The sequence below is a fragment of the Microtus oregoni genome, unplaced genomic scaffold (genome assembly GCF_018167655.1).
Source record: "Microtus oregoni isolate MIOR12 unplaced genomic scaffold, Mior012 000033F_ref0000390, whole genome shotgun sequence".
In the NCBI taxonomy this organism is placed as follows: domain Eukaryota; kingdom Metazoa; phylum Chordata; class Mammalia; order Rodentia; family Cricetidae; genus Microtus; species Microtus oregoni.
The window spans coordinates 16,945,824-16,973,325 of NW_024543092.1; the positions used below are offsets into that span (position 1 = coordinate 16,945,824).

A 27,502-nucleotide genomic window follows, 5' to 3' on the forward strand; every position below is an offset into this window, starting at 1 on the left:
GGACCATTCTGAAAGCTTATCGGCCATGACAACAGCAGTGCTGGACTGGGCTAGTCATGTGACATTTGGGCGTCTCCTGGGACACTTGCTTTTTCTGGTCTTGCTCCTGTGGCTGCTGTAGCTGAGAGCACCACAGCCTTGAAGAAAACCCTGCTCTCCGCCTGGTAGTAGGTGTGGTTGTGGTGAGCACCCCGGGTTCCCTCCACACAGCCTCTCATCTTCCAAGTCTTTCTCCACATGTTAACTCCAGTGTGGAAGTTGAGTTCTTCCCACAGGGCTGCCCACAGAAAATGTCGTATTTTATGTCCAGGCAGTGTCACACCCAAATCATGCAAAGCCAGTCCAGCTTTCATATCCTGCCCCTGGATGGGAGGGGTGACAGACTGCAGAAGTGTGACGGGGAGCAGAGCAGGGGCCAGCCTAGCCTTCCTAACCTGTACAAGGTGGTTCATCTGTTTCTGAAGAGGAATGGAGGCATGTCTACTCCCTCAAGCCTTCCCAATCTTCCTAATTGCAGATATCACACTAAGACACAACTTCTGACACTGTTTCAGTCACAGGCAGCATAAAAATGGCATGACGGGCCCTCTAATGAAATTCATGGTGGAGGGTCAGCTCCATCAGCGACACGGCACGTATCCAGAGTGGGTCTCTGTCTCAGAATCACTGGTGTGGGCCCCACTGGTGATGACAAGAGACTTGCCATCGGCGACTGAGATCTCAGGGAGCAGAGGCGGCCTTGCTGCAGCAGAGGTGCATCCCGAGGTGCATGCCTGGTCCTGAGGTGGTTGTTCACTGAAAGCACAGGAGCACATGGTGCTTAGACACTTATTACGTGCAACACGGTTTATCTCTCACCCATACACAGAGCTCCCAAGTGTTCCTGTACTGCACTCAGAAGTAGGATCATTTCACCACTGGAGATCTAAGGAAAATTTCTACAAAAGACAAGCGAGGCATGGTGACGCACACCTATAATCCCAGGGCTTGGCAGGTAGAAGCTGGAGGATGAATTCAAGGCCAGCCTCAGCTGGCACAGATACACACATGCCTCTGTGTGTGTTGATACTCAAAGGCCATTGCATCCATGAAACAGGATTTTCTATAAGAATGAACATTCTTACAGATGTTCAAAAGTTATGAGATTTACAAGGCCTCAGAGAAGAGCTTGGCAAGTCAACAAATGATTTTTTTTTTCGAGAAAGGGTTTCCATGTGTAACAGTCCTGACTGCCCTGGAACTAGCTCTGTAGAGATCTGCCTGCCTCTGCCTCTCAGTTGCTGGGATTAAATGTGTGCACGACTACCACCTGGCGAGTTAATCAATTTAAAAGAGAAGAAATAAAAAGCAATGATGAAAATAAGAATGGGAAGAGTCGGAGCACAGCTTCAGGTAGCAGAGATGTGGGGATCCTGGGACTGTGTAGCCTGAATGAAGGCTAGACTCACCTGGGAACCCAGGCAAACCACGGTCCAGGGTCACAGAGATAGTTTTAATTGTCAAGTCGACGCAATCTAGAGGAGTGTCTCAGTAAAGGGTCTCTGTTGGCCTGTGAGGACCTCAGTTCTGTTAACTGAGATGAGGATATCCTTCCGCTGAGAATGGTACCATTCCCTGGGCCCAGTATCCTGACCTGTGCCAGTGGATAACCAGGGCCGACTGTAAGCACGCCTGTGTTGTTTCATGCAATGTGACCATGTCTCAAGCTCCTGTGCTATGACTTCACGTGATGATAGACTGTAACCCAGAACCATGAGCTAACAAACTCTTCTTCCCTATATTGGATTTGTAAAGGCATTTTGTACAGCAGCAGAAGCGAAACCAAGGCACACACACAGTGTGTGTGTGTGTGTGTGTGTGTGTGTGTGTGTGTGTGTGGTGTGTGTGTGTTTGATTTTTTTGAGCAGGGTTTCTCGTAGTTTTGGAGCCTGTCCTGAAACTAGCTCCTGTGGACCAGGCTGGCCTCAAACTCATAAAGCTCTGCCTGCCTCTGCCTCCTGAGTGCTGGGATTAAAGGCGTGTTCCACCACTGCCAGCCTACAGTGTATATTCTTTTTTTTTTTTTTTGATTTTCGAGACAGGTTGCCTGTCCTGGAACTAGTTCTCGTAGACCAGGCTGGCCTCGAACTCACAGAGATCCGCCTGCCTCTGCCTCCCGAGTGCTGGGATTAAAGGCGTGCGCCACCATCGCCTGGCTTCAGTGTATATTCTTTTCCCAAGATTGATCTTCCATGGGGACCTGCCCTGGATCCAAGCAGAAACACAATACTATTTGAAGTATCTCTGCACTTACTGTTAGATTTACAAGAGGCTTCACCACTCTCTAGGTGTGTGATCCCTCATGTTAACTGTGGGTTTATATCATGCACACTAGGCTTGTGGGATGAGAGATTCCTTTCCCCAGGCAGTATTTTGAGGGAAGGAGTGTAGGAAGTGGTATCTTTCTTGGATACAACCCATTATCCTTAAAAATAATATTATATAATCAAACAGGGTTTTTTTTGGGGGGGGGGGCAGGAGTTCAAGACAGGGTTTCTCTGTGTATCCTTGACTGTCGTGGAACTCTATGTGTAGACCAGGCTGGCCTCGAACTCACGAAATCTGCCTACCTCTGCCTTCCAAGTGCTAGGACTAAAGGCATGTGTCACATAGTCTTTTACATTTTTGTGTATGTCTTCCCTGATATGCATGTGCACTTCGTGTGTGCCGGTGGCTGTCAGAAGAAGGGAGTTGGATTACTAGAAACTGTGAGCCACCATGTAGGTGCCGGGAACCGAACGCAGGTCCAGGTGCTCTTAACTGCTAAGCCTTCTCTTCAAACCCAGGGGTTTATTTTTAAATGCTTTTCTTGCCCATAACGGGATGGTGTTCGCAGGATCTGTCCGCGGTGCTGAACGCGGTTGCCCGCTTCCGGCCTTGGGCATGCCCTACAAAACAGGCCTCAGGGGCCGCCCTCCAGCCGGTTTCCCTCGCGCGTCCCTCTTCCAGGTACAGCACCCAGGGAGGTTGGCACAGCGCTGCTGATCTTGGGCTGGGCCTCCCTCTCCCGAGCGGGAACCCTGGTAGGCGGGCGGCGACGGGGCCTCGGGTCGCGGAGTGGCGCCCCTCCCCAGCTCCAGGCCTCTGCTCCTCCCCCTGCCCGGTCCCGCCCAAGTGCGCCCGAGGCCCGCGCCTGGAGCAGGCAGAGGAGAGGGGGCGAGGGCGGCGATCGGGAGGGCGGCGATCGGGAGGGCGGAGCGCAGCTCGGCGCGGGCATGGACGCGGAGTACCCTGCCTTCGAGCCGCCGCTCTGCAACGGCCTCAAGCAGCTCTGCCAGCGGCTGCAGGAGGCGTACCGCGAGCTCAAGGAGGACCTCGCGCCGTTCAAGGATGACCGCTACTACAGGTAGGTGCCGAGGGCCCCGGCCCTGTGTTCCCGCCGCCGCACCCCAGCCCCGGAACCCTGAGCCCGGGACAGGGCGAGGGGTCAAGGGCAGCCCCAAGCGGCCTGTTCCTGCCTGGGCCCTTCTCCATTCTAGAACCCTGAGCCGGGAGGCTAGCCTTTGTAGGACTGGGCTTTCGTCCCTGCTTGGCTCCTCCCTCCTGTCCCGATCTCCCATGCTTGCTGCCTAGCTGTCGCCACAGGAGCCTGGCCAAGCCCTGCTTTGGGGAACTGCCGCCTCCACCCCTACACACACACACACACACACACACACACTCCTGAGCTTCCCTGAGTAGGGTGGGCCTTTGCCTCTGTGCTGGGGTGCTCTCAGGCCCTGGCACATGGTCTCAAACCCCGGGTTCTTCCCTTTCCAGAGAAGATGTGCTAGCAGCCACGTAAGAGCGAGCGTCCAGAGGAGCTGTGGGTGTGGGTTCGTTTGAGCTCTTTCTGTCCCCTCACCTGCAGTGGAAACCAGAAAGGTGCAGCAGCCTGCCAGCCTGCGGAGGCTTGGGATGCTTGCTGAAGGGCACCTTTCCCTTCCTTGCTGCGCGGTGCTTTCTGGTGGGGAAGTGTGTCTGCGGCCAAAGGTCTTGCATATCTAATGCCTGGAGCTGTAGGGAAAGGACTTCCGCTGGGTCCTGAGAGGCAAGGGCCTAGGTTGATTGCGTTACTGAGTAGCTGTGTGAGCGGCGAGTTACCCGAGTCGAATCTCAAGCTTCCTCGTCCGTGAATGGACAGCTTGACCGAGGTTTCTGCAGGTGGGAGTCTAACATGCAAACAGCTCACACATTTGGTGGTAAAGGGTGGCACTCCGTATGCTGGGCTGATAGTTACACTGTTCGCCAAAAGCGGTGTCACAAGTAAATCTCGAAAGCCCAGCATCTTCCTGGGGCTGTATCATGTCCATGAATGGAAAGGCCATTTTAAAAAATGCAGTGTAGCAGGTCAGGGGACGCGGCGGGTCAAGCCTCTTGCTACGCAAGCCTGATTACCCGAGTTTGAGCCCCAAACCCACGCAAAGGTGGAAGGAAAGAACCTACACCGAAAGGTGACCTCTCACCCCTGCAAGCACGCTGTCACCTACACGTGCCTGCAAGTCACACATTATGCACACGTACACACACACAACAACAAAATTTCAGAATATTTAGTCTTGTCGTGATGTGGCGCGGGGACCCTGTGAGTCCCATAATTTCTCTAATGAAGCCTCCTGAGAGACCTGGCAGGTAAAGGAAGCTCGCAGGCGGGCGTTTCAAATTGCCTTGTTGAAGTAAGAGAATCTCCCATCTCTTTTCCTGAGTGTTTCCCATCACTCTGTTTAGTGTCCACTGAGAACATTTCTTTGATAAAGGAGCCAGCAAATAAGGGTGTGGTCTCCGCGCAGGTAGCAGAAAAGAGAATAAATTGCACACATGGTTAATCTGCAATTGGGTCATTCTGTCCACACATTCAGCTGTAACAGCTCCTGGGCATCTCCTGTGGCCATTCTACGTGAGGGGGATGTGTCCATGAGCAACAAAGACTTATGTCTAAATCGAGGCAAACCAGAAATGGGATTTCAGGTTTCCATGAAAGCAAGCCAGGCAAACCAGGAGACAAGATGGCAGGAGAGGTCATGTGGTCAGAAGAGTCTGTAAGAAGAATGAGAAGCTTCCTAGATGGGGCATCACGGGTCAAACTTACAGAAGAGGAAGGAGGTGTACAAAATCCCTGGAGCCCTACACACATGATCTGTTCTGGGCGCAGACCGGAGACAAGAGGGTACAGAGCATCTTTGAGCAGGGATGGGTAAGATTAGAGCCTTGACCTCAGACCAGTGTTGTGCTGAAAATAAATGACTGACAAACCACCCTGGCAAAGGCCACTGGAGGGAGATGAGTTGATTCCAGCTCACAGGGATATAGTTCATGATGGCAAGGAAGCCAAAGTGTCAACACCTCAAAGCAGATGTTCATGTCATAGCCATAGCCTGATAACAGAGAGAGATGGATACACAGTAGCCTTTCTTCTTCTATACGGCCTAGGGAATGGTACTGCTCACAGTGGGCAGAGGTCCCTCCCTCAAACAATACAACTAAAATACCTCCACCCACCCCCGCTCTGGCATGTCCAGGGCCCATCTTCCAGGTGATTCTAAATTGTCACACTAACAGCTAACACTAACCATCACACCAATGGCTACAGCTTGCATCGGAACAGTGATGGTCAGTCAGTGAAGGCCCCCAGGGTCACTGGGGGAAGTGACAAGCAGTTTGGCTGCCTGACCTCTAGCAAGCGTGTGAATCGTTTGTCATTTGAGTTAGGTTCTGCAGACAAACTTCCCATAGTTGGAAAGGGGCAGAGGTTAAATCTGTACCCTGCCCTGAGAACAAGAGGACTGTAGGGAGCTTTATACTGCCAGATGCAGCAAAGCACTTGGCTGCGAACTGCAGCGACTTCTGTAGCAGAGAGTGTTTTATAGGTCACTAAATACTCCCCAGGAGCTCCACTGAACCTCCACATCAGTGGGCCATTCCTTCGCACCCCAGTTGGAATGCTCAGGTTCCAGTTCCGGCTGCTGGGTCTGCCTCTCCAGACGGCGGACTTGCTACTACTCGGTTGGCAGCCACTCTCCTCGCAGCTGTCCTGGTTTCCTCACGTGTGACTAATGACACACCAGCCCTCCCCACTTCCCCAGAGGACTAGGGACTAACCTCACACTGTTGACAGTTTGCTCTAACAGGGTAAGGCAAGGAACACAACTGTTAATGACTTGTCTCCCAACGATGGCTAGCCCCTCCCTCCATCAGCTGGCGTGGCTTTGTGCCTGTCCTTTACAAGATCCGCCCCTGGTGGAAGTTGCAACCATGTGATCAGAGTACTAACAATCATCTCCACAGGATGGGAAATGACAACTGTGCTCCCTACTAAGAAAGGGAAAGTGGGGAGCTGAAATCCTGGGTTCCAGGCTCAAGTCAGCCCTTTATGAACTCCCTAGATTTAGAGAAATCACTGAATACCCCCATGGAATTGAGGCAGAAAGGTGAAGCCCCTGAATGCAACCTTCACAAAGATGTTCCGTGTGAAGAGAACCCCAGAGATATGCTCGGCCAGAGAGGACAGGCACCACAAGAGATGTCCTCGGCCAGAGAGGACAGGCACCACAAGAGATGTCCTCGGCCAGAGAGGACAGGCACCACAAGAGATGTCCTCGGCCAGAGAGGACAGACATCACAAGAGATGTCCTCGGCCAGAGAGGACAGGCACCACAAGAGATGTCCTCGGCCAGAGAGGACAGGCACCACAAGAGATGTCCTCGGCCAGAGAGGACAGGCACCACAAGAGATGTCCTCGGCCAGAGAGGACAGACATCACAAGAGATGTCCTCGGCCAGAGAGGACAGGCACCACAAGAGATGTCCTCGGCCAGAGAGGACAGACACCTCAAGAGATGTCCTCGGCCAGAGAGGACAGGCACCACAAGAGATGTCCTCGGCCAGAGAGGACAGGCACCACAAGAGATGTCCTCGGCCAGAGAGGACAGGCACCACAAGAGATGTCCTCGGCGAGAGAGGACAGGCACCACAAGTCAGCCTGAACAATGTGGCCAGGCCACGTTGTTAGTCCAGCAGATTCAGGAGATAACTGAGTTCTTTTTAACGTAGTAGCAGTTAACTGCCATCGGGGGCTACTAGCCATTTGAACTGCTCCTTCTCACTCATATTCATGGGGAGGAGGGGGTGGCATCAGTGGAGAAGGCAGAAATGTTGACAAGGACTTAGAACTGTCATATACTTCACATGGGGTACAAGTGGGTGTCACCTCTGTAGAAAATGCTTGGTGTCTGCAAAGGCTGGGCGTCCACTTCCTTTGAGGGTGGCATCTCCTCCTGGGACCCAGACAGGAGTCCATCAGGAGACAGGAAGCGGTTCTTGTCAGAACAGGTTTGTGCTGACATGGGTACAGTGTAAAGTTTCTAAGCCGGGGGCTGACTAAATATTCACCCAGAGTAGAGAGATGAATGCGTGCACTTAGCCCATGATTGGATATTATATGGGGATAAACGCTTCACAGCTGTCGACACGCCTCAGTTTCTCACAGTTCCCGAACCCCAAGTGTCACCCTGGAAAGCTGGCTGGGCAGCCCACTGCCGGTGCCTCTTTCCATCAGCCGGCTGCACACACATCCTGCCCTGCCAGGTCCCGAGTGAACGTCTAAGCACAAGCCTTGTGGATCCTTCCAGGCCTTGCCCTGTGTGCTGAAGGGTTTGCCCCTGAGGTGGGACCTCCTTAGACTTAGAACTCTTGTCTGCTGCTGCAGTGACTTCCTGTGCCTCGTTCTCCCTCTTTGCTCTCTGTGAGATTTCACAGACTCTCTCGCAAGGTCTCCTTGTCAGTGTGTGAATTCAATCAGATACCCTGCAGGAGGAGAGGACCTGGGGTGCTCTTGTGAGTGTGAGTTGTACATGTTACAGAGGGACATTAATTGTGAATTGAGGAGGGTTACGGTATTGGAACCAGGCACTAGTGACTCTTCTTACCTGTCTGGCAGCTTCCAGATCAAAGGGAGAGGCTGGGCAGAGATCCCCTGAAGCTAAAGATGGAACAGGATCCTTAGTACCACAGTAACTCTGATCTAGGCCTCTGGACCTGCCTTGAGTCATTCCAGGACTTCTAAGTGTTTGTCTCTTTTGTTTTGGCATTGAGATAGGGTATAGATGCTTGCTGGCTCAGCTTTGGGAGCACTGGAGATGTTTCTCAGTGAATGATGCAAGGGTCCAGAAAGCAGAACACTCAGGTGGGACTGAAATTTAAGTCCTAGTCCCAGGCAAAACTTTCAACTCTCTATTCTCTGTTCAGTTGAATGAGAAACAGTGTGACATCCATGTCGGTCTCCACAGGGAGGAAGAAGAGGGGATGTTGGCAGCGGGAGCTCTGGATGCCTTGCCTGGGCCCTCTGCATGTGGAATAGAGTGTTTTCCGTATCTGTGGTTTGTAAGGAACCATTATTTAGAATACAGGAAGGATTGCTGTGACCCGAGCTTTGTAACCAAGTCCTGTGTCTACAAGTGGGCAGGACACCGAGTTTACAGGGTGTTTGATGGTGCAGAGACCCATAGACCATGAAACATTGGAGGAGGAGGTTCTATGTCTCAGAGAGGAGGGAGATGCTTGAGGAAGTGAAGGCTTGGCAGTGGCAGGGATCTGGTTAGAACTGCACTCCATGATCTGCCTGCAAGCTCCTCCAGGGTTCATACTAACCCAGGAAGCTATGACACGGAAGTCTCTCCTTCTTGTAGGAGGCTGCTTGTTTGTTCTGGGCTGCTCAGACTCCCAGAATAACCACACAGAAACTGTATTAATTAAATCACTGCTTGGCCCATTACCTCTAGCTTCTTATTGGCTAATTCTTACATCTTAATTTAACCCATTTTTATTAACCTGTGTATCTCCACAAGGCCATGGCTTACCGGCAAGGTTCCAGCTCATCTGTTCCTGGCAGAGGCTACATGGTATCTCTCTGACTCCGCCTTCTTTCTCCTAGCATTCAGTTTAGTTTTTCCTGCCTAGCTCTATTCTGCTAAGCCACTGGTCAAAACAGCTTCTTTATTCATTAACCAATAAAAGCAACACATATGCAGAAGGACTTCCCATACCAACTCCCTGCTGATGCAGGAGACCCCAGCTCTGCTACCCGGTGTTTACCCCAGTGCTCTGCACCTCAACCATGAACTTCCAGACACACAAAGAAACTTCAAACTCAAAGTTGTGCACCCTGACTTTTACAGTGCTGGGGATGTAGCCTGGGCCCCAAGCATGCCAGGCAAGCACCCTACTGTTGAACTACAGCTCCAGATCACCCCTTTCACGGATACTGGACACATAGTTTCCCTGTATAGGATACAGGTTCCTATTAAGTATGTGGAGTACCCCCAACAATCCACAGACCCCAGGACAGGTGGCTTGCTTGGCGACCAGGTCCGTCACCCCTCTGCTGTGCTTGAGCAGGCTTTTGTTGTCCTTTTCCACTGTCCTGGCTGGTCTTCTTTTCTGAACCACTTCTCAGTTCTGCCCCGTGCCACTGAGGCAGGAGGAAGGTGAATAATTAGACAGGTTGTGAAACACACTTCCCTGAGACTGGAGCCTTCTGGGACCCAACACTCATCATCTTACATTACATTCTTCCGTGTACCTCATTGTGTGTCCATATTCCACATGATATAAACATGCCCATAAAGCCTTCTGTCTCCCGGGCCTGTCTTGAACCTGCCCGTCCATAAAGCCTTCAGTGTCCAAGCCTGTCCTGAGCCTGCATGTCCATGATGCCTTCAGTCCCCAGGGCCTGTCCTGAGCCCGCTCGTCCATGATGCCTTCAGTCTCCTGACCTGCAGTAGCAGCAGCTGAAGCCACACAATCAGACCTCTTGCTTGGTGGTTCAATAACATTTAATTATTTCTGTGAGAGCCTTGGGGTGAGCACAGTATTTGTTTACTTATTCCTGACCTGTACCTCTCTGCAGTCTCTACTGGCCCTGAATTCATGATTTTTCTGCTTTAGCTTCTCCAGTGCTGGTATTAGAGGCATGAGACACCTCCTTGGTTTTTCTCTTTTTATTTAGTTTTAGGAAGAGTTTTACTATGTTGCTTGGGCTAATAAACTCACCATGTAGACCAGGTTGGCTTCAAACTTAGATCTGCCTGCCTCTGCCTACCACGTGTGAAGTGTGTATGTGTGTGTGTGGTGTGTGGTATATGTGTGCAAGTGTGATGTGTATGTGTGGTGTATGTGTGCAGGTGTGGTGTGTATGTGTGAGGGTGTTGCAAGGAGAGGGCCGTTTGTTCATCCTGGCCACCCAGAACCAAAATAATCACGCACAGAAACTGTATTAATTAAATCACTGCTTGGCTCATTAGATCTAACTTCTTATTGGCTAACTCTTACATCTTAGTTTAACCCATTTCTATTGATCTTTGTATCGCCACATGGCAGTGTCTTATTGGGTAAAATTCCCAGCATCTGTCTCTGGCGGCTACATGGTGTCTCTCTCCAGTTCTGCCTTTCTTCCTCTCAGCATTCAGTTCTGTCTTCCCCGCCTACCTAAGATCTGCCCTATCAACAGGCCAAAGCAGTTCCTTTATTAACCAATGAAAACAACACATAGATAGAAGGACTCCTACACCATGCAGGTGTAGTGTATGTGTGTGAGTGTGGTATATTTGTGAGTATGTGGTGTATGTGTGCAGATTTGGTGTGTGTGTGTGTGTGTGTGTGAATGTGTGGTGTATGTGTGAGCGTGTGGTATATGTGTTGGGTGTGGTATGTGTGTATGTGGGGTGTGTGTGTGTGTGTGTGTGTGTGTGTGTGTGCCGGTGTGGTATGGTGTATGTGCATGTGTGTGTGGGGGTATGGTGTATATGTGTGTGTGGTGTGTGTGTTTGTTGTATGTGTGCAGGTGTGTGCACCCATGCTTGTACACAGAAGCCCCAAGAGGGCTTTGATGTCCTGCTCTCTCACCCTCTGTCTTACTCCCTTGAGACAGGATTTCTCACTGAACATGGCTAGGCTGGTGGCCCATAAGCCCCAGTGACCCTCCATCTCTGCGCCCACAGGGCTGGGGTTACAGGGACCTGCCTACATAGTCTTGCCTGGCTTTTTACAGGGGTGTTGGGATCCAAACTCAAGCCCTTGTGTTTGCATAGTAGGCAGTCTTACTCGCTGAGCCTTGTCTCCAGCTTCCCCCGCCCCCCCCACCCCTCTCTCTCCTCTCTCTACTGTCTCTCTCTGCCACCTGTCTCTGCCTGCCCGGAGCTGAGATGACAAGCACACAGCCACCCTGCCTGACTGCTCATTGTGGATTCTGGGGGATTGAATCCAGGTCCTCATGCGTGGGTGGCAAGCACTTTATCAACCGGATCATCAGCGCAACCCCCAAGTCTCTTTCTAAAATAACAACTGCCTCATAGTCTCTCTTGTCCTATCCAGAAATGTCTTAGTAATATCAAGAATGCCTCCATAACTTTAAAATTTACTTTCATGCATTTGAACCGTAGCAGCCTCCTGGGAAAGCGCATCAGGAGGCTCCCTCTCCCCGGCCACCACCTCAGGTCCTGTAGGTGGATGGCTCTAATACCACCACTTATAGTCCAAGTGCACCTTGTGAAGTCCCCTGGCTTTGCTGGCCCAGGTCACTGCTCCTCTGGAATTTTCTGTACCCAATCCCCCGCTACCCTGTGTGTTCTTGAGTTGTTTGGTTTAGTCCAGAGTCAGGAAACCAAAGGAAAGCCCCCGGATCTGTGTGTTCAAGGCTGAAGCAGAGGATTTCCTCTCGACTCTGGGTCCTGTAGCTGGGCACATCCATCCTGTGCCCAGGACTGGCTCACCTCAGCCTTCCCTACCTCAGCAGTGCATGGAACATTATGGTCTAACTGAGCAGCCTTTGATTTGTTACACAGGAAGTGGGCTGAGCTGAGGACCAACCACCCTCCTTCCCACAGCAGTGAGAAGGGAGCTTTGTCATAGTGTCCAGCATTAAGAGCCATGTCCATGCCAGGGAGAGCTAGTGTCACTCACTGTCACTCCCCAGGGATGGCCCTGCAGCCTCTATGACTAGGATTTCTTACTTCTCACTGGGATACAGAGTATCCGGAGCTCAGAGATGCAGCTGGCCCCCAGGAAGAGCTACAGTTGATTAACGAACTTGCTGTGTCTCAGAGTCCTGGAGGAGGGGAACCCCACAAAGCACCCATCCTAAGCTGCACTCTGGTCTGCTTTAACTGGGTTGAGGTTTCTTAAAGCTCCCCAAGTGGTCTTACTTCAGCGACCCACTGTCCTAAGCTAATTTGCTCTTCTGCCCTTTGGGTTCATCGCCCCCAATCTTGGATCAATACTGGGATTCCCTACCCAATGCTCAGGTTGCCTGCTCTCCTGGAGGAATTCACCCTCAGGTAGGCACTCCCTGAGGTTACCATGGAGACAAGGTCACCACCTTCAGCTGGAGTCTCAAGAAAGCCCACAAAAACAAATGCCTCATTTCGCATTTCCAGAGCAGCCCTGTTTCCTAGTGCAGTATCTGAGGGCCAGCTCCTCAAACCTGGCCTTGCTCAGACTAGTACTGTCCCTTCTTTGGCCTTTCTCCTGGTCCTCATTCCACTCTGCTTCTTCTGTGCTAGTGAAAACTCCCAGACTTCCAGCCTCTGCCACCACAGACCCTGGCACAGTAGTGCTGACAGAGGGGTAGGCTGCACAGTGCCTGAAGGCACTGGCCCTGGCTTGTTTGCCCGGGATGGGTAGTCACCGGATGTGCAGGCTAGACCTTAACCCAGGGGCCACAGGAGATAGGACAAGCCGAGAGATGGTAGTTTCTGGTAGTTTCTCTGGCACTGTCTTGTAGACCAATCAGCTATGTGCCACCTCAGACCTCAGACCCTTCCAGTGCACTCTTCTGTCCGCCCCCATCTTTGTCATCTCTCAGGTTCCCTGTTCTTGATGAAATTAACATGGAGACTGTCCCTAGTTCTGTTCTTGAGGGAATCAAGCTAAAGACATTTTTTTTTTTTAATGTTAAGACAGGTTTGCCTGGTAACTCACAGAAACAACCAACAACAATAAAAACCAGGGACCAGGTGTGACTTGCTGTTGACCTTTGCCTTCCTCTGGGGGCGGGGGGGTTTCCAGGATATAGGACTCTCAATGCTTACTCTATGAGAAGGCTCAGGCCAAGCAGAGCCACTGGCTAACCCTAGTAGGAAGGTGAGGCACTCACTGGCCCTGCCTTCTTGTCTCTGATCCCATGAGTTCTCCCAGTTTTAGAAAGCAGGTTGGTCTATCGCTAGTCAGTCAGCAAGTGCCCCTGAATCATTTGCTTAATGCTCATGTGCACTGTCTCCCCGGCTGGGCTGTCAGATCTTGGAAGGGGGAGGCACATAAAAAGTGACAAGTGGCAACAGCGGGATAATTGGAATAGCACACCTCAAATACTGTCGTTGGTTGTTTTCACTGTTTGGGCTCTTTACTTTTTGGGGGAGCCGCCACCAAGCTCCCAAAAAAATTACATACAGATACTTAATATTGCTTATAAATACCCAGTCTTAGTTTGACTTGTTGCTAGCCAGGTTTTTTTTTTCTTAAAGTTTTCTTAAATTATCCCATCTACTTTTAGGCCTCTGGGCTTTTCCCTTTTCTTCTGTATATCTTACTTTCACTCTTCCTCCATGGCTGGCTGCGTAGCTTCTCCTTTTCTAGTTCCTTCATCTCCGCGGCCCAGATTTCTTCTTCTTATTGTCTCTGCCTGCCAGCCCCGCCTATCCTTTCTCCTGCCTTGTAATTGGCCATTCAGCTCTTTATTAGACCAATCAGATGTTTTAGACGGACCAAGCAACCCAGCTTCAGAGCGTTAAACAAATGCAGCATAAAAGAATGCAACACATCTTTGCATCTCTAAACAAATGTTCTACTGCAGAAGCAAATATAACACATCCACACGGGGACCAGCATCCGTTTCACTCTGACTGGGGCTGGTGCAGCGAACGTGAAGGGAGACATAGGAGGCAGAAGAGTTGGGCCTGAGCCCCGCAGGCTGGAGGGTGAGAGGCTGCACTTGGGCATGCTCGTCTCCCTCGGCTTCTGGCTGTGGGTATCAGAAACCCGTGGACATTAGTTTTAATGGTTGCTAGAGAGACACAAGAGCGTGGCACGTGCTGACGCCTTAACACGGCAGTAAACTTTAGAGAGCTGCTAATAGCTCCTTACATACTCGCCCCCCCCCCCCAACACACTTTCGGAGATGAAGGAAAGGGGAAGCAGCCACAAGACGAGTGTCTGGGGACCTGGACAGGGTCTCTGGGATCGTACTCCTCGGTGATTTTTAGACCCGAGCCTCGGCTGTCCACGACGATCGCCCACGTGACAGGTGTCCAGCGCGAGTGCTGCTGGAGGCCGCTCCTCCCTGCCGGGCCGCCGCTTCCGCGCACGTGACCGCGCGTCGCGCTCTGATGCGTTTTCCGCGGCCGGCTGCTCGGCCTCGCGTGTGGCTCCGGCTGCGGCGGCTGCGGGACGCCGGGCGGGCTCGGGACGCGCCGGCGGCGGCCGAGAGCCCGGGGCTCCGAGATGGAACCGTAAGTGGCCGGCCACGGCTTGGGCGTGGGGTCCCGGGGCCTGAGGTTGGGGTCCTCGGCTCGTGCGCGCCGCGGGGCTCCGGGCGGGCGCGGGAGGGTCCCAGCGGGGACCCGCGGAGAAGGCTGGTCCGTAGCTGCTCCGCGTCCAGAGTCGGTGAGGACGCCCCGGCTCGCGCACCCGCCGGCTGGAGCTGGACTCCCAGCTGCGAACGGGGTCCTCAGCTCCCTCAGACGCGCTTCTCGGTGGCGTTTGGTGACGTGGGCACGCTGGACCTGGCAGAGCCTCGTTAGATCTCTCGGGTGCTGAGTTTTATAGGAGTTTTACAATCTGCTGACTTGGGGCCCCGTGTCGCTCTGTAAAGTGCAGAGATTTTAACGAGGAAAACCCGAACCCCAGGGACGCCATCCCTAAAGCTGCTGTTGACGCAGCTGTCGCCTGGGTGTGCACTGAAGTAGCGGTGAGGGAGTGCCCGGAACCGGGGCGACTGAGGTTGAAAAGTGGCCTCGGGCGACCGGATGCCATTCTTAGACTCATTCGGGGTTCTGGAGGCAGCAGGGTAACTCGGGAAGCGTTTTCTCAATGCAAGAGTCTAGGGTGGAAAGACGCCTTTCCTCCGGCTTCCTTAGAAGTTTGACTTCGGTCCCTCCAACTCACGGAGGAATTCCTGACTCAGGTGGATTAGAGGCCAGCTGGAGGTGAGTTCGTGCCAGGCACGGGGACAGCACTCACAGGTGGTCTTTCTCACCTCTTGGGAAGGGTGCCTTCCTCCAGGAGTTACGGCTCTCTAGCAAAGTGGTAGCTACTTGCTTCGGGTGGTTCTCCCGGGCGGGGATTACAGAGGCAGAGGATGTGAGAGAGAGTTAGGCCTTGACCAGGTCTGAGATCCAGGAGTCTGTACAGGACAAGGAACTAGACCAGAGGAAAGCCATTACTAGGAAAAGGTCACTGGGAGGGGCTGCAGACTGCCGCTTTGTTAAGGGCTTGTCGCCTACAGCTCTGGACATGTGCTGTCTGGGAGGCAGGCCGTGGGCTCTGATGGGCAAGAGGGTAAGGGTGGCGTGTATATCTCTTAGGGTATTTTTTTTTCTGAATGAAACTGATGTCTCAAAATTAAAGAAAACTTGAGTGTTAACTGTGTGGTAGAGACTGTTGTATCCCTTTTTTAAATTTTGTTTTATTTTATTTATGTGTGAGTATATGCCATGTGCGTGTGAGTGCCCGAAAAGGCCAGAAGAGGATGTTGGGTTCCCCAGAGCTAGAGTTCCAGGTGGCTGTGGCTGTGATGTGGGTCCTCTGGAAGAGTAGCCAGTGCTCTTACCTACAAGGCTCCTGGCTGGCCCCTCCGCCGCCCCCTGCCGCATCAGCTTACACCCACCACTACCCTCCTGTAGGGGAGTTACTCTTGTTACTCAAAGCTACAAATGCAGGGCACAGGTGTATAGGAGTCAGCGAGTGCCTGAATAACTCACAAGTCTCCTTGAGATGGTAGCTTCCATGGTCAGAAATCCAGAGCCCACGCTCTTGACAAAAGCCGGCAGCTAATTAATGTGTGCCCAGTCATGGGTGTTTGGGAATGAGGCTTCACCTTTACTGGCAACTTGGATCCCCTGTTTCCTGGATGTTACTATAGGAACCAGCATCCTAGAGAGGCAGAATGACCCACCCCAGGTCACCCTGATGACCCATGGTGGAGAAGGGCTTCCCTGCCCACATTCTGGACTGTGACAACCTGGCAGTGGTCTAGCGTATGGTCTCTTTGGGCCACACGTGGCCTGTGTGATCAGTGTTTGCCTGCTTCCTCCTCCTGTCTGACTTGGGAGGGTGTTCGATGACCTAACCTGCGTGTCCCTGGGTATGAGCCACTGGGCTTGTGGCCCAGGAACAACATACTTGAACTCATGCTCCCTTAGAGAGCCTAAATCTTGGTTTGTTAAACTGTGTATGTTGTTAGGCCTTGGATGGCCACGTAATGCCTCTTTTGAAGTCTGCTCAATGGCTCCCAGTCTATTCGACTTAGCTGATTGAAGTTTCAACCTTCAAGTTTTCCCCTCAGAGTTTCCTGTCAAGTGCTGGTTCTTTAAAAGGTGAAGATGGTAGGGACTGTAGAGAGTGTGAGGGGTGGTGGCCCCCTTCCCAAAGCTAGCCCCTCCCTCACATGCCGGGTGTGCATTGTAGGTTCAGATTTGCCTCTCCCTCCTGCTTCCCCAGCTCCACCCCCTATTTCCCTTTATGCTTCAATGGCTGGGAATACCTGTCCCCCAGGGTAGCTCCCTGGTGTGGCTAGCCTGGTATCAAGCAGGTGCACAGGAAATGCCAATTATTGTCTGGGGCTAAAGGAGCAAGAGACTTCTTGCACAGTGGATCTTAAGAGATACTGTGCCAGCGTCTTCATTTTGTTTTTTCAAAAATAAGGAGAAAAGCTGAGCATGATGAGGCATTCCTGGGTCTCTGGTCGTGACTGGGAGGCTAAGGCGAGTGGATCTCTCAAGCCCAGGTGTTCAAGTCTAGCCTGGGCAACAAATTAAAATCCTGGTTGAAAAATGAAATAAGTTGTAGGGTATGGCAGACCATGAAAAAGCAGGTCAATCTTTGAGTTTGAGGCCAAAGTTCTACATAGCAAGCTCAGAGCCAGCCAGGGCTACATGAGAAAGAAAACCAATAAATAAATTATAATACAAACAGAAGAATGCCCCCCGCTCTTCAGCAGAGGAGCAAATGCAGTACTGCTCACTACATGGTTGGGGTTTTGCTGCTTTCTCGGTGCATTTCTCTAAACCTGTTATTCGAGAATTCATCAACCTGTAACAACAGGCTTCTGAGGCCTCGGTTTACTCCTGTCCTAAGAGGGAGAAAATGCCACTTGAATGGTAGAAAGTTGGGACTCAGGCTTGTGGGCAGCAAGCCAGTACCTTGAGTCAAAGGAGAGATTGTTTTTATGCCGATTGTGTTGTGAGGGGGAGGAATAGACTCAAGTAAAATGTGAAGTGGGGTGATGGATTTAAAATCCCTTTCCCACTGAATGGGGGATCTGGGTTGACCGCGTACCCAACTGATGGTCCTGAGGACTCTTCAGTCTTCTTGTTTTGCATGCATGAGTGTGTCTGCCAGTGCAGGCGCTCGCCGTGTGCAGGCTGCAGGTCAACGCTGGCTGTCTCCCTCACTCTCCACCTTCCTTTCTGAGATGCTCTCTCACCAAACCTGCAGCTCACAGATCTGGCTAGCATGACTGGCCAGTGAGCTCCAGAAATCCACCTGTGTTTGCCTCCCCAATGCTGGGATGACAGGTGCATGCCGTGCTGTGCATGGCTTTATGGATCTATGTGGTGGTGCCAGTGGCCCCAGCCCAGGTTTTTGTGCTTGCCTGACAGGTACTCTACCCTGCAAGCTGCCTCTCCAGCCTCGTGACTTTAGTCTTCTCTACTATTCTAGTGGTGAAGAGATAAGTCTTGGGAGTAAACTTACTTCCTTTTAGATGATGGTTTGGACTGTTGTTGGGATACTATAATGGTGGTGATAGTTGACATGGGTTTCTCCTCTGGGTAAAGTGTAGCAGGATTTCTTTCTGGCCACCAACCAGCTCCCAAATCATGACATGGAGACTTATGAATACCCGGCCTTAGCTTAGGCTCGTTTCGTGCTCTCTCTTTTAACTTGACCTTTTCCTCTTCATCTCCGTTTGCCTCTGGGGTTTTTAACCTTCCTTTCCTTTTTTTTTTTTTTTTTTTTTTTTTTTTTTTTTTTTTTGGTTTTTCGAGACAGGGTTTCTCTGAGGCTTTGGAGCCTGTCCTGGAACTAGCTCTGTAGACCAGGCTGGTCTCGAACTCACAGAGATCCGCCTGCCTCTGCCTCCCGAGTGCTGGGATTAAAGGCTTGCGCCACCATCGCCCGGCCCTTCCTTTCCTTTTGTATATCTTACTTTCACTGCTCTTGTGTCTGGCGAGCAGCTGCTTGACACCTGGCCCTGCTCGTGTCCCTCTCTTTCTCCTTTGTTCTCTTCTTCTCTCTTCTGCCTAGATTTTTCCTCCTACTTATTCTCTCTGCCTGCCAGCCCCACCTATCCCTCTACTGTCTAGCTGTTGGCCATTCAGCTTTTTATTAGACCAATCAGGTGCTTTAGGCAGGCAAGGTGAAACAAAGGCAACACATCTTTGCATCATTAAACAAATGCAGCATAAACAAATGTAACACATCCTTACATAGTTAAATAATCCACAACAGTGAAGCTGGCACCAGGAGTGCTTTCTTACCTTCTCCACTCAGCTAAGTCCTGCCCTCTGGTTATGGACTATTAGGGGCCTGTGTGGGAGGCAGAAGTGCTTAGTGGGCATAATGGTGGTGACAGGGACTAGAAGCCACTCAGTCAGGCTAATGGGGACTGGACTTTCCAGCTGACTAAGCCAGGATGCTCCCTGTGCCAACTGAGCATGCCTGATCCTTGATGATTTGTGCCGGGTGAGATGGCCTTTGGACCAAAGGGACACAGAACTGGTTTGCCTGCTTTCAATGCAGAAGACAGAATAGCCACAGATGCCACTAAGAGGTGACCTAGAGAGAAGATAGTCACATTTTGCAGCTACAGTCGTTCATTGTTTATCATAGCAGGAAATGTAGAGGAACCCAGAGGAAGAAACCATAAGATCAGGGCAAAGAAAGTAGAGACTGGGACTCAAGTGTTTAGACATTTATCGTGCATAGGATATACACTGTGAGCAGCAGGAACTCTGGGCTGGGGAAGGTGGAGAGGAGAGTGAACGGTTGGTCATTTTCAGCAAAACCATGAGAGGTTGCCTGCTCTTCTAATAGTGGTTGGCATCTCTTACTCAAGGCAGGAGAGGTACCTGGGAGCTGACGCTAGTTGATAGGTGTAGCACGATTTCTAATTGGTCTTGATAAAAACACAGAGTCAGATATTTGGGGGTGAAAGCTGAAAGATCAGAAAAGCAGAGCAGCCAGTCACTAGTTCTGACCTCCATGAAATCCTCAGAACCAAGGGGGCAAGATCCTGTCTCTATGAATCATCAGACTGAATCCTGAGTTCCTGTCTCCTCCTGCCTTATATTCCTCTCTCCACACAGCCACATCACTTCCCATCTCCACCTCCCTACCGCTGGGATTAAAGGTGTGAGCCACCACTGCTTGACTCTCTTTTGGCTGAGTCAACCGCACACTCAGTTTGCCTCTGTCTCCCGTGTGCTGGGATTAAAGGTGTATGCCACCAGTGCCTGGCCTCTATGGCTAACTAATGTGGCTAGCTCCACACTCTGATCTTCAGGCAAATTTATTTGTTAAAGCACAAACAAAATACCATCACAGATAAGTCCGTGGCCGCGGGAAGGGCAAGGCCTGCTGGCAGGGATGCCTATCGTGAGTCAAAGGCTGAGGGTGTGTTCTGGTGCTGTGAGATAGTGTAGTCCCCAGCTGGGGCAGTGACTTAGTATTTTGGGTTTCATTTTTAATTTTGCTTTTCTGCAGTCTGGGAAGGATAAGCATACTCACAGGTGTAGAAGTTAGCTAGATTTGGGGAATAACCAGGCCAGCTTAAAGATAAACAATTATATTTTTACTTATTATAAGGGGAAACTCACACCACAAGAATGGAAAGTCCAAGTTCCACGGTGTCCTGTGGGAATCATCCAGAAAGAGAGCGAGCACCTGGACCATCCCAGTTTTTTCCAGGAAGCCACACCTTAACTAAGTTCCACTTCTTGTAGATGATTGGCTAACAAAGCTTCCCCCATCACACAGAAAGCTTCTGGCTTTAATAGAATGTCTTGTGAAAAGGGGCTTAGCCTGCAGTGGGGACCCGGCCTCTTTGGAAGTCACAGTGGAACATGGCCAGGCTCAACTCCCCAAGACCAGACTGCGGTGACTTTAGATGGCATCTGTCTTCCCAGTCCCCGCACCAGGCTGCTTGTGGCATCCAGAATCCGGGCTTACGCAACTAGTAGGTGGAATGGCTAGAGCCTGAAGTGAAGAGCACTGTGTGGGAGCACGTGATGGGCGGGCCAGGGGAGTGAGTGCACAGGGCTCGCACTGAGGTGTCTGTTGGCTCCCCAAGTGGATCAGGTGAGTGGGCAGCTAGTAGGAGTATGGACTTGAGGGCTGGATGGAGATGATGATGCAAACCCCTCACCTGCAATCATACGCCTGAGACAAGCTACGGAGTGAGCGGAGACAAGAAGAGAGAAGCAAACGGCAGCAAGAACAGGGTGTACCCCAGGAGAGACCCTCTGTCACGGAGACCCCTCTAGCTTTACTTGCCTTGATGCCGTCACAGACTTCACCCCATGGAGGCAGTTCCTCGGGAGGTGGCGGCTGGGCTCACAGTTTGGATAATGGCTGCATTGGGGTGGTTTCTTGGGCACATGAAATTGATGTGGTTTTCAATGATGAGGCCATACGGATGGACTGTTTTGTTGCATTAGGAAGATCTTCCGAGGGCCCTTGGGGCCCATCTTGTCCAGGATTGTAGGGCATGTTTATGAGATCCCAAGTGGGAAAAGGTTGACAGATCGAGAGAGGAAATCTGGCACATGTGCCATGATGAACAGCAGAGAACTGGCAGGGGCCACAGACATCCCCTGCCCCGGTTAGCTGGCCGGCAGGTGTGTTTGACATGGCCTAGGTATAGAGAGAAACCGGGATTCCTTCCTGCACCCTGGCATCCCACCTCTGGTTTAGCGGGACTACACACTGTTGTAATAAGTAATGGCAGATGAGTATATGTCTTAGTTGCTTTTCTCTTGCTATAATAAAAAACTGTGAGCAAGGCAATTTATAGAAGGAAGAGTTTACTTGGCACAATGGCAGGAAACTACTGAATGGACTTTGCATAGGGGCCTGCGAGAGGCCCCTCGTGGAGTTTCCTGATGGCAAAGGATTACCTTGAATATTCCTTGTTTACCTACTTTCATTAGTCCAATGCTACCTTTGCCCCACCTTCACATAATCCAGAAGGGAGGGGCGTTCTGAATGGATTATTCTTAGAAAAACATTGTTTCTAGGAATCTACAATCCCTGCAAAGTATAAATCCAGGGTGTGGTCATCATATACAGCCTGCCTTGCTTTAGTAAATACCACAGGCTCCTTCTCCAAGAATTGGATCTTGGGAGATTTCCCTACCTCTGGCTTTACTCCGTTCAATAATCTTAGTCTCTTCTCTGAACCAGGTACTCCATTGTAATTGTGGATCAGTCTCTAAAACACCTTTAACCAAATCTTTCCAGTTGTTAGGGATAATTCTATTACAAATTGACCGCGAGCTTAGCATCTGCTTCACAAAAGGTGAATGCATGCCATATGAGACTATTGCTTCCTTGAATCTCCTTCCATCTCTCAGTGGCACAGGAGTCCAGTTAGCTGTACCACAGACTCTGCCATTTGGCAATTCCTGAAAGGTTGCTGGATATATTAAGGTTGGTTGTCTGAAAACCTTAGGCTGTTCTTCTCTTTTCTTACAATGCAATACTGAAATTGGCTCTCCTTTAAATTCTTCTGTCAGGGTTTGAATCTCACTGTGATCTGTTTTATTAGATTTTTCTAAGGCCTGTATCTTAGCACTCAGATTAATCAGCTTTTTTAGTGATAAGACAAAAATGATAAAGATGATAAAGATTGACATTACATAAATTCCATCTAAATCAGATATCCTCTCATCTATGTTTTCAAACTGCCTAGCATATCATACAGAGACCCAAATCCCTCTATTGTAATGGTTTTTCCCATTTTTTAATGTGGGGAAAAAACTCTCTTTTAACTAGTTCCTCCCATGAAGAATTCTCAATTATCTTACCCACTCTACCGATGATGATGAAGATGTGAGACTGATTGCTGCTGCACAGAACAGTAAAAGCCTGACGGAATTTCAAGGCAGCTGCTTAGTTCGCAGCAGCCTAAGAAGGAGGTTCAGGAAGAGTCTTCTGTCTTAGGTTGATTGTGACAGGCTCCTGTCTTAACCCATCTCTGGCTCACTGGTCTTTCTGTAGCCTGCTAACTCATACTGCTCTCGGAGGAAGCCCACTCTCTTGGGCAAATAGCGACATTACATCGCTGCTGCTACTGACCCCTGTTGTAGAGGCAGAGTGACAGAAACCCAGCTACAGGAGTTCCTAGCTGTTCAGCAAGCCTGGGCTGTATAGGAGTGGCTGGACTGGCATAGTAGTGGCACAAATATAGTGAAAGGAAAGGGAGCAGCCACCATATATTCCAACTGCTCTTATAAAAGGAGGTCTGTAGAAGGAACAGCAGGCTACGTTCCTGCTGTATGGCTCCCGGCCGCCTGGCTAGCTTAACCCCCAAATAACAACACACAGATTGTATTCATTTAAACACAGCCTTGCCCATTAGCTCTAGCCTCTTACAGGCTAATTCTCACATCTTGGTTAACCCATTTCTCTTAATCTGTGTAGCACCACGAGGTGGTGGCTTGCCGGGAAGATTCTAACGTACGTCCATCTTGGGCCGGAGCTTCATTGCGTCTGCCTCACTGCCTTCTTCCTCCCAGCATTCTGTTCTGTCTTCCCCGCCTACCTAATTTTCTGTCCTATCAAAGGGCCAAGGCAGTTTCTTTATTAACCAATGAAAGTAACAGATAGACAGATGACCCTCCTCCATCAGAGGTCTGTAGGTCAAACAGGAAAATGCCCTAGTGAAAATTATATAGGGAATTCTGGATCTCTAAGGCAGTGGCAACCTGTCTGGCTAAGGGATTAACAGTGCTAGCCACAGCAGTCGTCCCATTGGTGGCAATTCCAGCCGTCTCAGAGGCCACAGCAGTGACAATAGCAGCCACCACAGCCATGGAGATCCTGAAGTCTCAACAGGGACGACTCAACATCAGTTGACTCACTGGGACAGGCACCAAGCATGGAACCCGGGCCACAACGCAGTCATCTCGTTATCCCAACAGCTGTTCAAAAGACACAAAACTTGAGAACCATTAAGGGCAGAATTATTCAAGGTATAATTAGCCACAGACAGCCACATGAGAAACCCTATTTTGGCTCTGGTTTTCCATCTTGCTGTGCTATTAAACAAGGTAGGATCCTGCACAGCCAAGGGTCCAAAGTTTAAACAGTCACGAAGTCCACAGAGATACCATCCTGTGAAGGTAGACACTACACCACATTGGGCTGGATTCTGGAAATGAAACTCCTGAGAACCCTTGCTAACATTCTTGTAAAGTGATCACGGTCCCCATCACCATAATGAGTAATGTGCTCTGGCCATAAACCATAGTACAAGCAGGTCCACTGTCCATTTTAATCAATATTGGGGCCCCCGTGTAGGCAAAAGCTTGCAGGCAATGTTTATTTTACATCCTTCACCTTTCCCCCTGAGTGGGTGGAGGCAAAGAGCATGCCTGATAAGTATCCACAGAAACATGTACAAATCCCAGTTTGCCAAAAGATGCCACATGAGTAACATCCAATTGCCAGGTATGACTGGGCAAAAGACTCCAAGGATTAACTCCTAGATGAGGAACAGGAGTAAGTTCTGCACATAAAGGGCATGCTTTGACAATCTTAAGAGCTTGTTCCTTAGAAATTTTATACTTGAGCCTCAAAGAAGTGACATTAAGATGGAATTTATCATGAGCCCGCTGGTCAGAGGCCAAAGAATCCTGAGGCAGAGAGATTAAGAGAGCACGGGTTACTTGATCAACCTGTGCACTGCCTTCACTAAGAGTGCCAGGTAAGCCAGAATGTTCCGAAGGTGGCCAGTATAAATCTTATGAGATATTTCCACAAAAGTAATTGAATGTTAGTCAACAATTCATGAACTGCAGAGGCAGTGGCCATATTTCCTGCCGTTTCCAAGGTGGGGAAGAACCTTAGCAACATACCTAACAGTCTTCCGGACTGTGACTACAGCAGCTGTGCCATTGGAGGACCCATCTGTGAATACATTCAGGGTGCAATCTAGGGGAGCTAGCAAAATAATTTTAGAAAAGCAAACCGATGATCCTCAAAGATTTTATTGACTTATTAGGGGGTTAATGGTTGTCAAATTCAGCAATCTGAGTGGTTAAAAAGATGGTTGTCAAATTCAGCAGACTGAGTGGTTAAAAAGATGGTTGTCAAATTCAGCAAACTGAGTGTTTAAAAAGATGGTCCATTCTGGGCTAAATAACCAGAGCCAGTTAAGCTGCTCCTCAGTGTATGGAATAATAACTCTATCAGGGATTTTACCAAACGTCCTAAGACTCTCCGGGCAGGCAGTGTGCAGCACCTCCAGGACAGTCAAAAGGGCTGCACAACCTTTTGGGAGAGGCTTGTCCATGAACACAGGGAATAAGTCCCTCCTGCCAAAAGACTGTAATGAGCTGCAAGGCTGTGCCAAAGACCAGCAGAAGCTAAGGCTGGTATAATCAATATAATTCAGATGGGTTTCTGCTAACTGCTGTACAACTAATCTAAGACATTCACAGCCTTCAGGTGTCAGTAGCCTGGGAGATGTGGGGTTTGAGTCATCTCTTAAGATTTCAAATAATGGTTTTAGTTCTCCTGTTGTTCATCCCATTGATGGTCTAATCCAATTACAGTGTCCCTAAAGCTGTTGAAAGTCATTAAGAGTGTGGTGCTAATCTATGCTAAGAGTTATCTTTTGTGGTCAAACCCCAGTCTGTAGGAGCTGATGGTCCAAATACTGAAAAGGAAACATAGTTTGCATTTTTTCAGGGGCAACAACTAAACCAGACCATTGCAGTGCCTCATAAAGAGTCTGCAACTCTGTATGCAACTCACATTCATTTGAGACTGCAATAAGAATATCATCCATATAATGAACGACATAGCTGGGGATGTTGTTCCCTTAGGGCCCACAAGGCTCTGGAAACATAACTGGACAAAGTTAGACTATCAGCCATGCCCTGAGGCATCATAACCCATTGATACCTTTGGTGTGGCCCTCTGAGATTAACAGAGAGAGAGCACTAAAAGCAAATTTGGGTGAGTAAAAAAGCAGTCCTTAAGGTCAATCACCACCATGTGGTAATTCTTAGGGATAGCCACAGGTCTTGGCAGTCCTGGCTGCAATGATCCCATGATTTCCACACATTTGTTAACCTGCCTAAGGCCCTGCAATAGTTGCCAACTGCCAGATTTTTTTGATAACACATAAGGGGGTATTCCAAGGGGAAGAGGATGGGACTAACTGTTCTTGCACAGCTGCTGAGCAGCCAGTAGCTGTTCTACTGAGGGGCCACTGTTCCACCCACACTGGCCTAGTCTCCCTCCATTTGATGGGAGTTGCAACTTGTGGCTCAACAGTGGCCCTCAGAATAAACTTTCCAACCCTGCTCTGTCCTGTCTAATTTTCCCAGTCCTCAGGCCTTTCCTCCTGTTTCCCAACACGAGAAGGAGATCTCCTTGAATGTCGGCTCTAGAGAGGCACTCATTAGCCCAGTGACTCCTTTTGATATTTTGGGCAAATACTTGAATTTCCTCAAAGGTTTTGGCTAAATTGTCTAATTGTTCCTTCACTTTTACATTGTCGCTGAGAAGAGCATCTTTGACTAAATGCCATAGTGAAAATATTGCCATAGGAAATTCTTCTGTCCCTCTCTCTTTTAAAGCTTTTTGAAGGTCAACTTTTACCTGCTCCCAATCAGGAATATTAACCCCCCCCCCCCCGCCTGTGAAAACTAAGGACTAAACTCTGAAACTGTCTTAATAAACTCTTGTGCTGTCTCAGTAGTAGTGCCCTGTTTCTCCAAAACAACTATCGATTGACTGGTCAATACCTGAACAGAATTACTGGCACCCATCTTCAGTCCACCCCCACCATCAATCTCTTACTTGCTGGCCAACCTTCTGAGGGCCATCTCTCAGGAACCCCTAGTTTCCAATCTCGCTGGGGGTCTCTCCACCTGTAGCACCTGCACCAAGTGAGAGTTCACATGCCAGGCAAGGGGCTAGAGATTGAAACATACATACACACACACACACACACACACACACGAGCACAGGTCATCCTTGACACAAGAATGCCAACTTTATTGTGCTCCAGGGAAGCTTATATAGGGATCCTTAACTGACAGCCACACCCCAGCTCTTGGGATTTTCAGCTGTAAAACCCACCAGGAACCACTCCCCCTGCTTAGAGCAGGCACAGGAAAACAGGTTGTTTACTCTGCTCACTCCAGCAGGCAAAGGGTCACAGGAAGTCAAGGGTCTGAGGGTCTGCAGCCCCAACAGGCCAGGTGATGTCTTTAGGCACTAAGTTCCCTTTGTAGTGGAGACAACGTGGGCAGCCACGAGAGATGGAGTACCTAAGGAAAGTGTCATGAGAAGGCTGGAGACTGAGTGTAGGATTTCCGTGGCTTGGGGAGAAGAGGTTTCAGATCAGGGAAACAGTGTGAGTGAACTCGACTGGAGTCTGGCTGGACTGTGCTGGGAAGCAAGCGCAATGCTTGGGTCTGATGCGGCTCTGTGGTAGCTGTGTGATCTGGGGCAAGGGAACTGTCTGTGCTCCTGACTCCCAGCACAGCGCTGGGGACTGAGCCCCGGCTTCTCGTCCGCTAAGTCAGTGGTGCATTTGTTTGCTTGTTGAGATGGGATCTCTCTATGTAGCCCTGGCTGTCCTCATACTTGCTATGTGGTTCAAGTTGTGCTCAAACCTACAGAGATTCACCTGCTTCTGCCTCCAGAGTGCTGGGATTAAAGGCACACACCATGATACATGGCCAAGTGATGCATTTTTAACTACAAGTTTAAAATTTAATCTTCCTTTGATGTCTCTGCCTCCAAGCCTCTGCTTTAGCCTTCACCTACGGAGTTCTCCATGATGCTTCGTCTCTGATCTACTAGCAAGATCGGGTCACTCTGAACATAGTGCAGTCATAGTTCACAAATGGCTCTGGGAGTTCTAGAAACCATTTTCAATCCATAGGAAAGTCTCCTGTGACCCGGCACCTTTGTCTCAGTTGGCATCGTTAACGCGGGTGAGATGCCGTTAACTAATGCCGTTCGCACTCTTTCTTCCACTA

At 50.1% G+C, this 27,502-nt stretch overlaps 1 protein-coding gene across 3 annotated transcripts in view; it reads left to right on the top strand.

Moving 5' to 3' along the window:
• The first annotated feature begins 3,162 nt into the window (after positions 1-3,162).
• Positions 3,163-27,502, top strand: part of Tmem181 (transmembrane protein 181) — a 57,719-nt gene continuing 33,379 nt past the window's right edge. Inside the window, exon 1 of one of the 3 annotated variants that reach the window (XM_041680141.1) lies at positions 3,163-3,385. In XM_041680141.1, the coding sequence (XP_041536075.1) occupies positions 3,255-3,385 (131 nt within the window). In that variant the 5' untranslated portion in view covers positions 3,163-3,254. Of the gene's footprint in view, positions 3,386-14,378; positions 14,513-15,162; positions 15,209-27,502 lie in introns of those variants that run through there. The other 2 variants (XM_041680142.1, XM_041680143.1) reach the window with 2 other exon arrangements.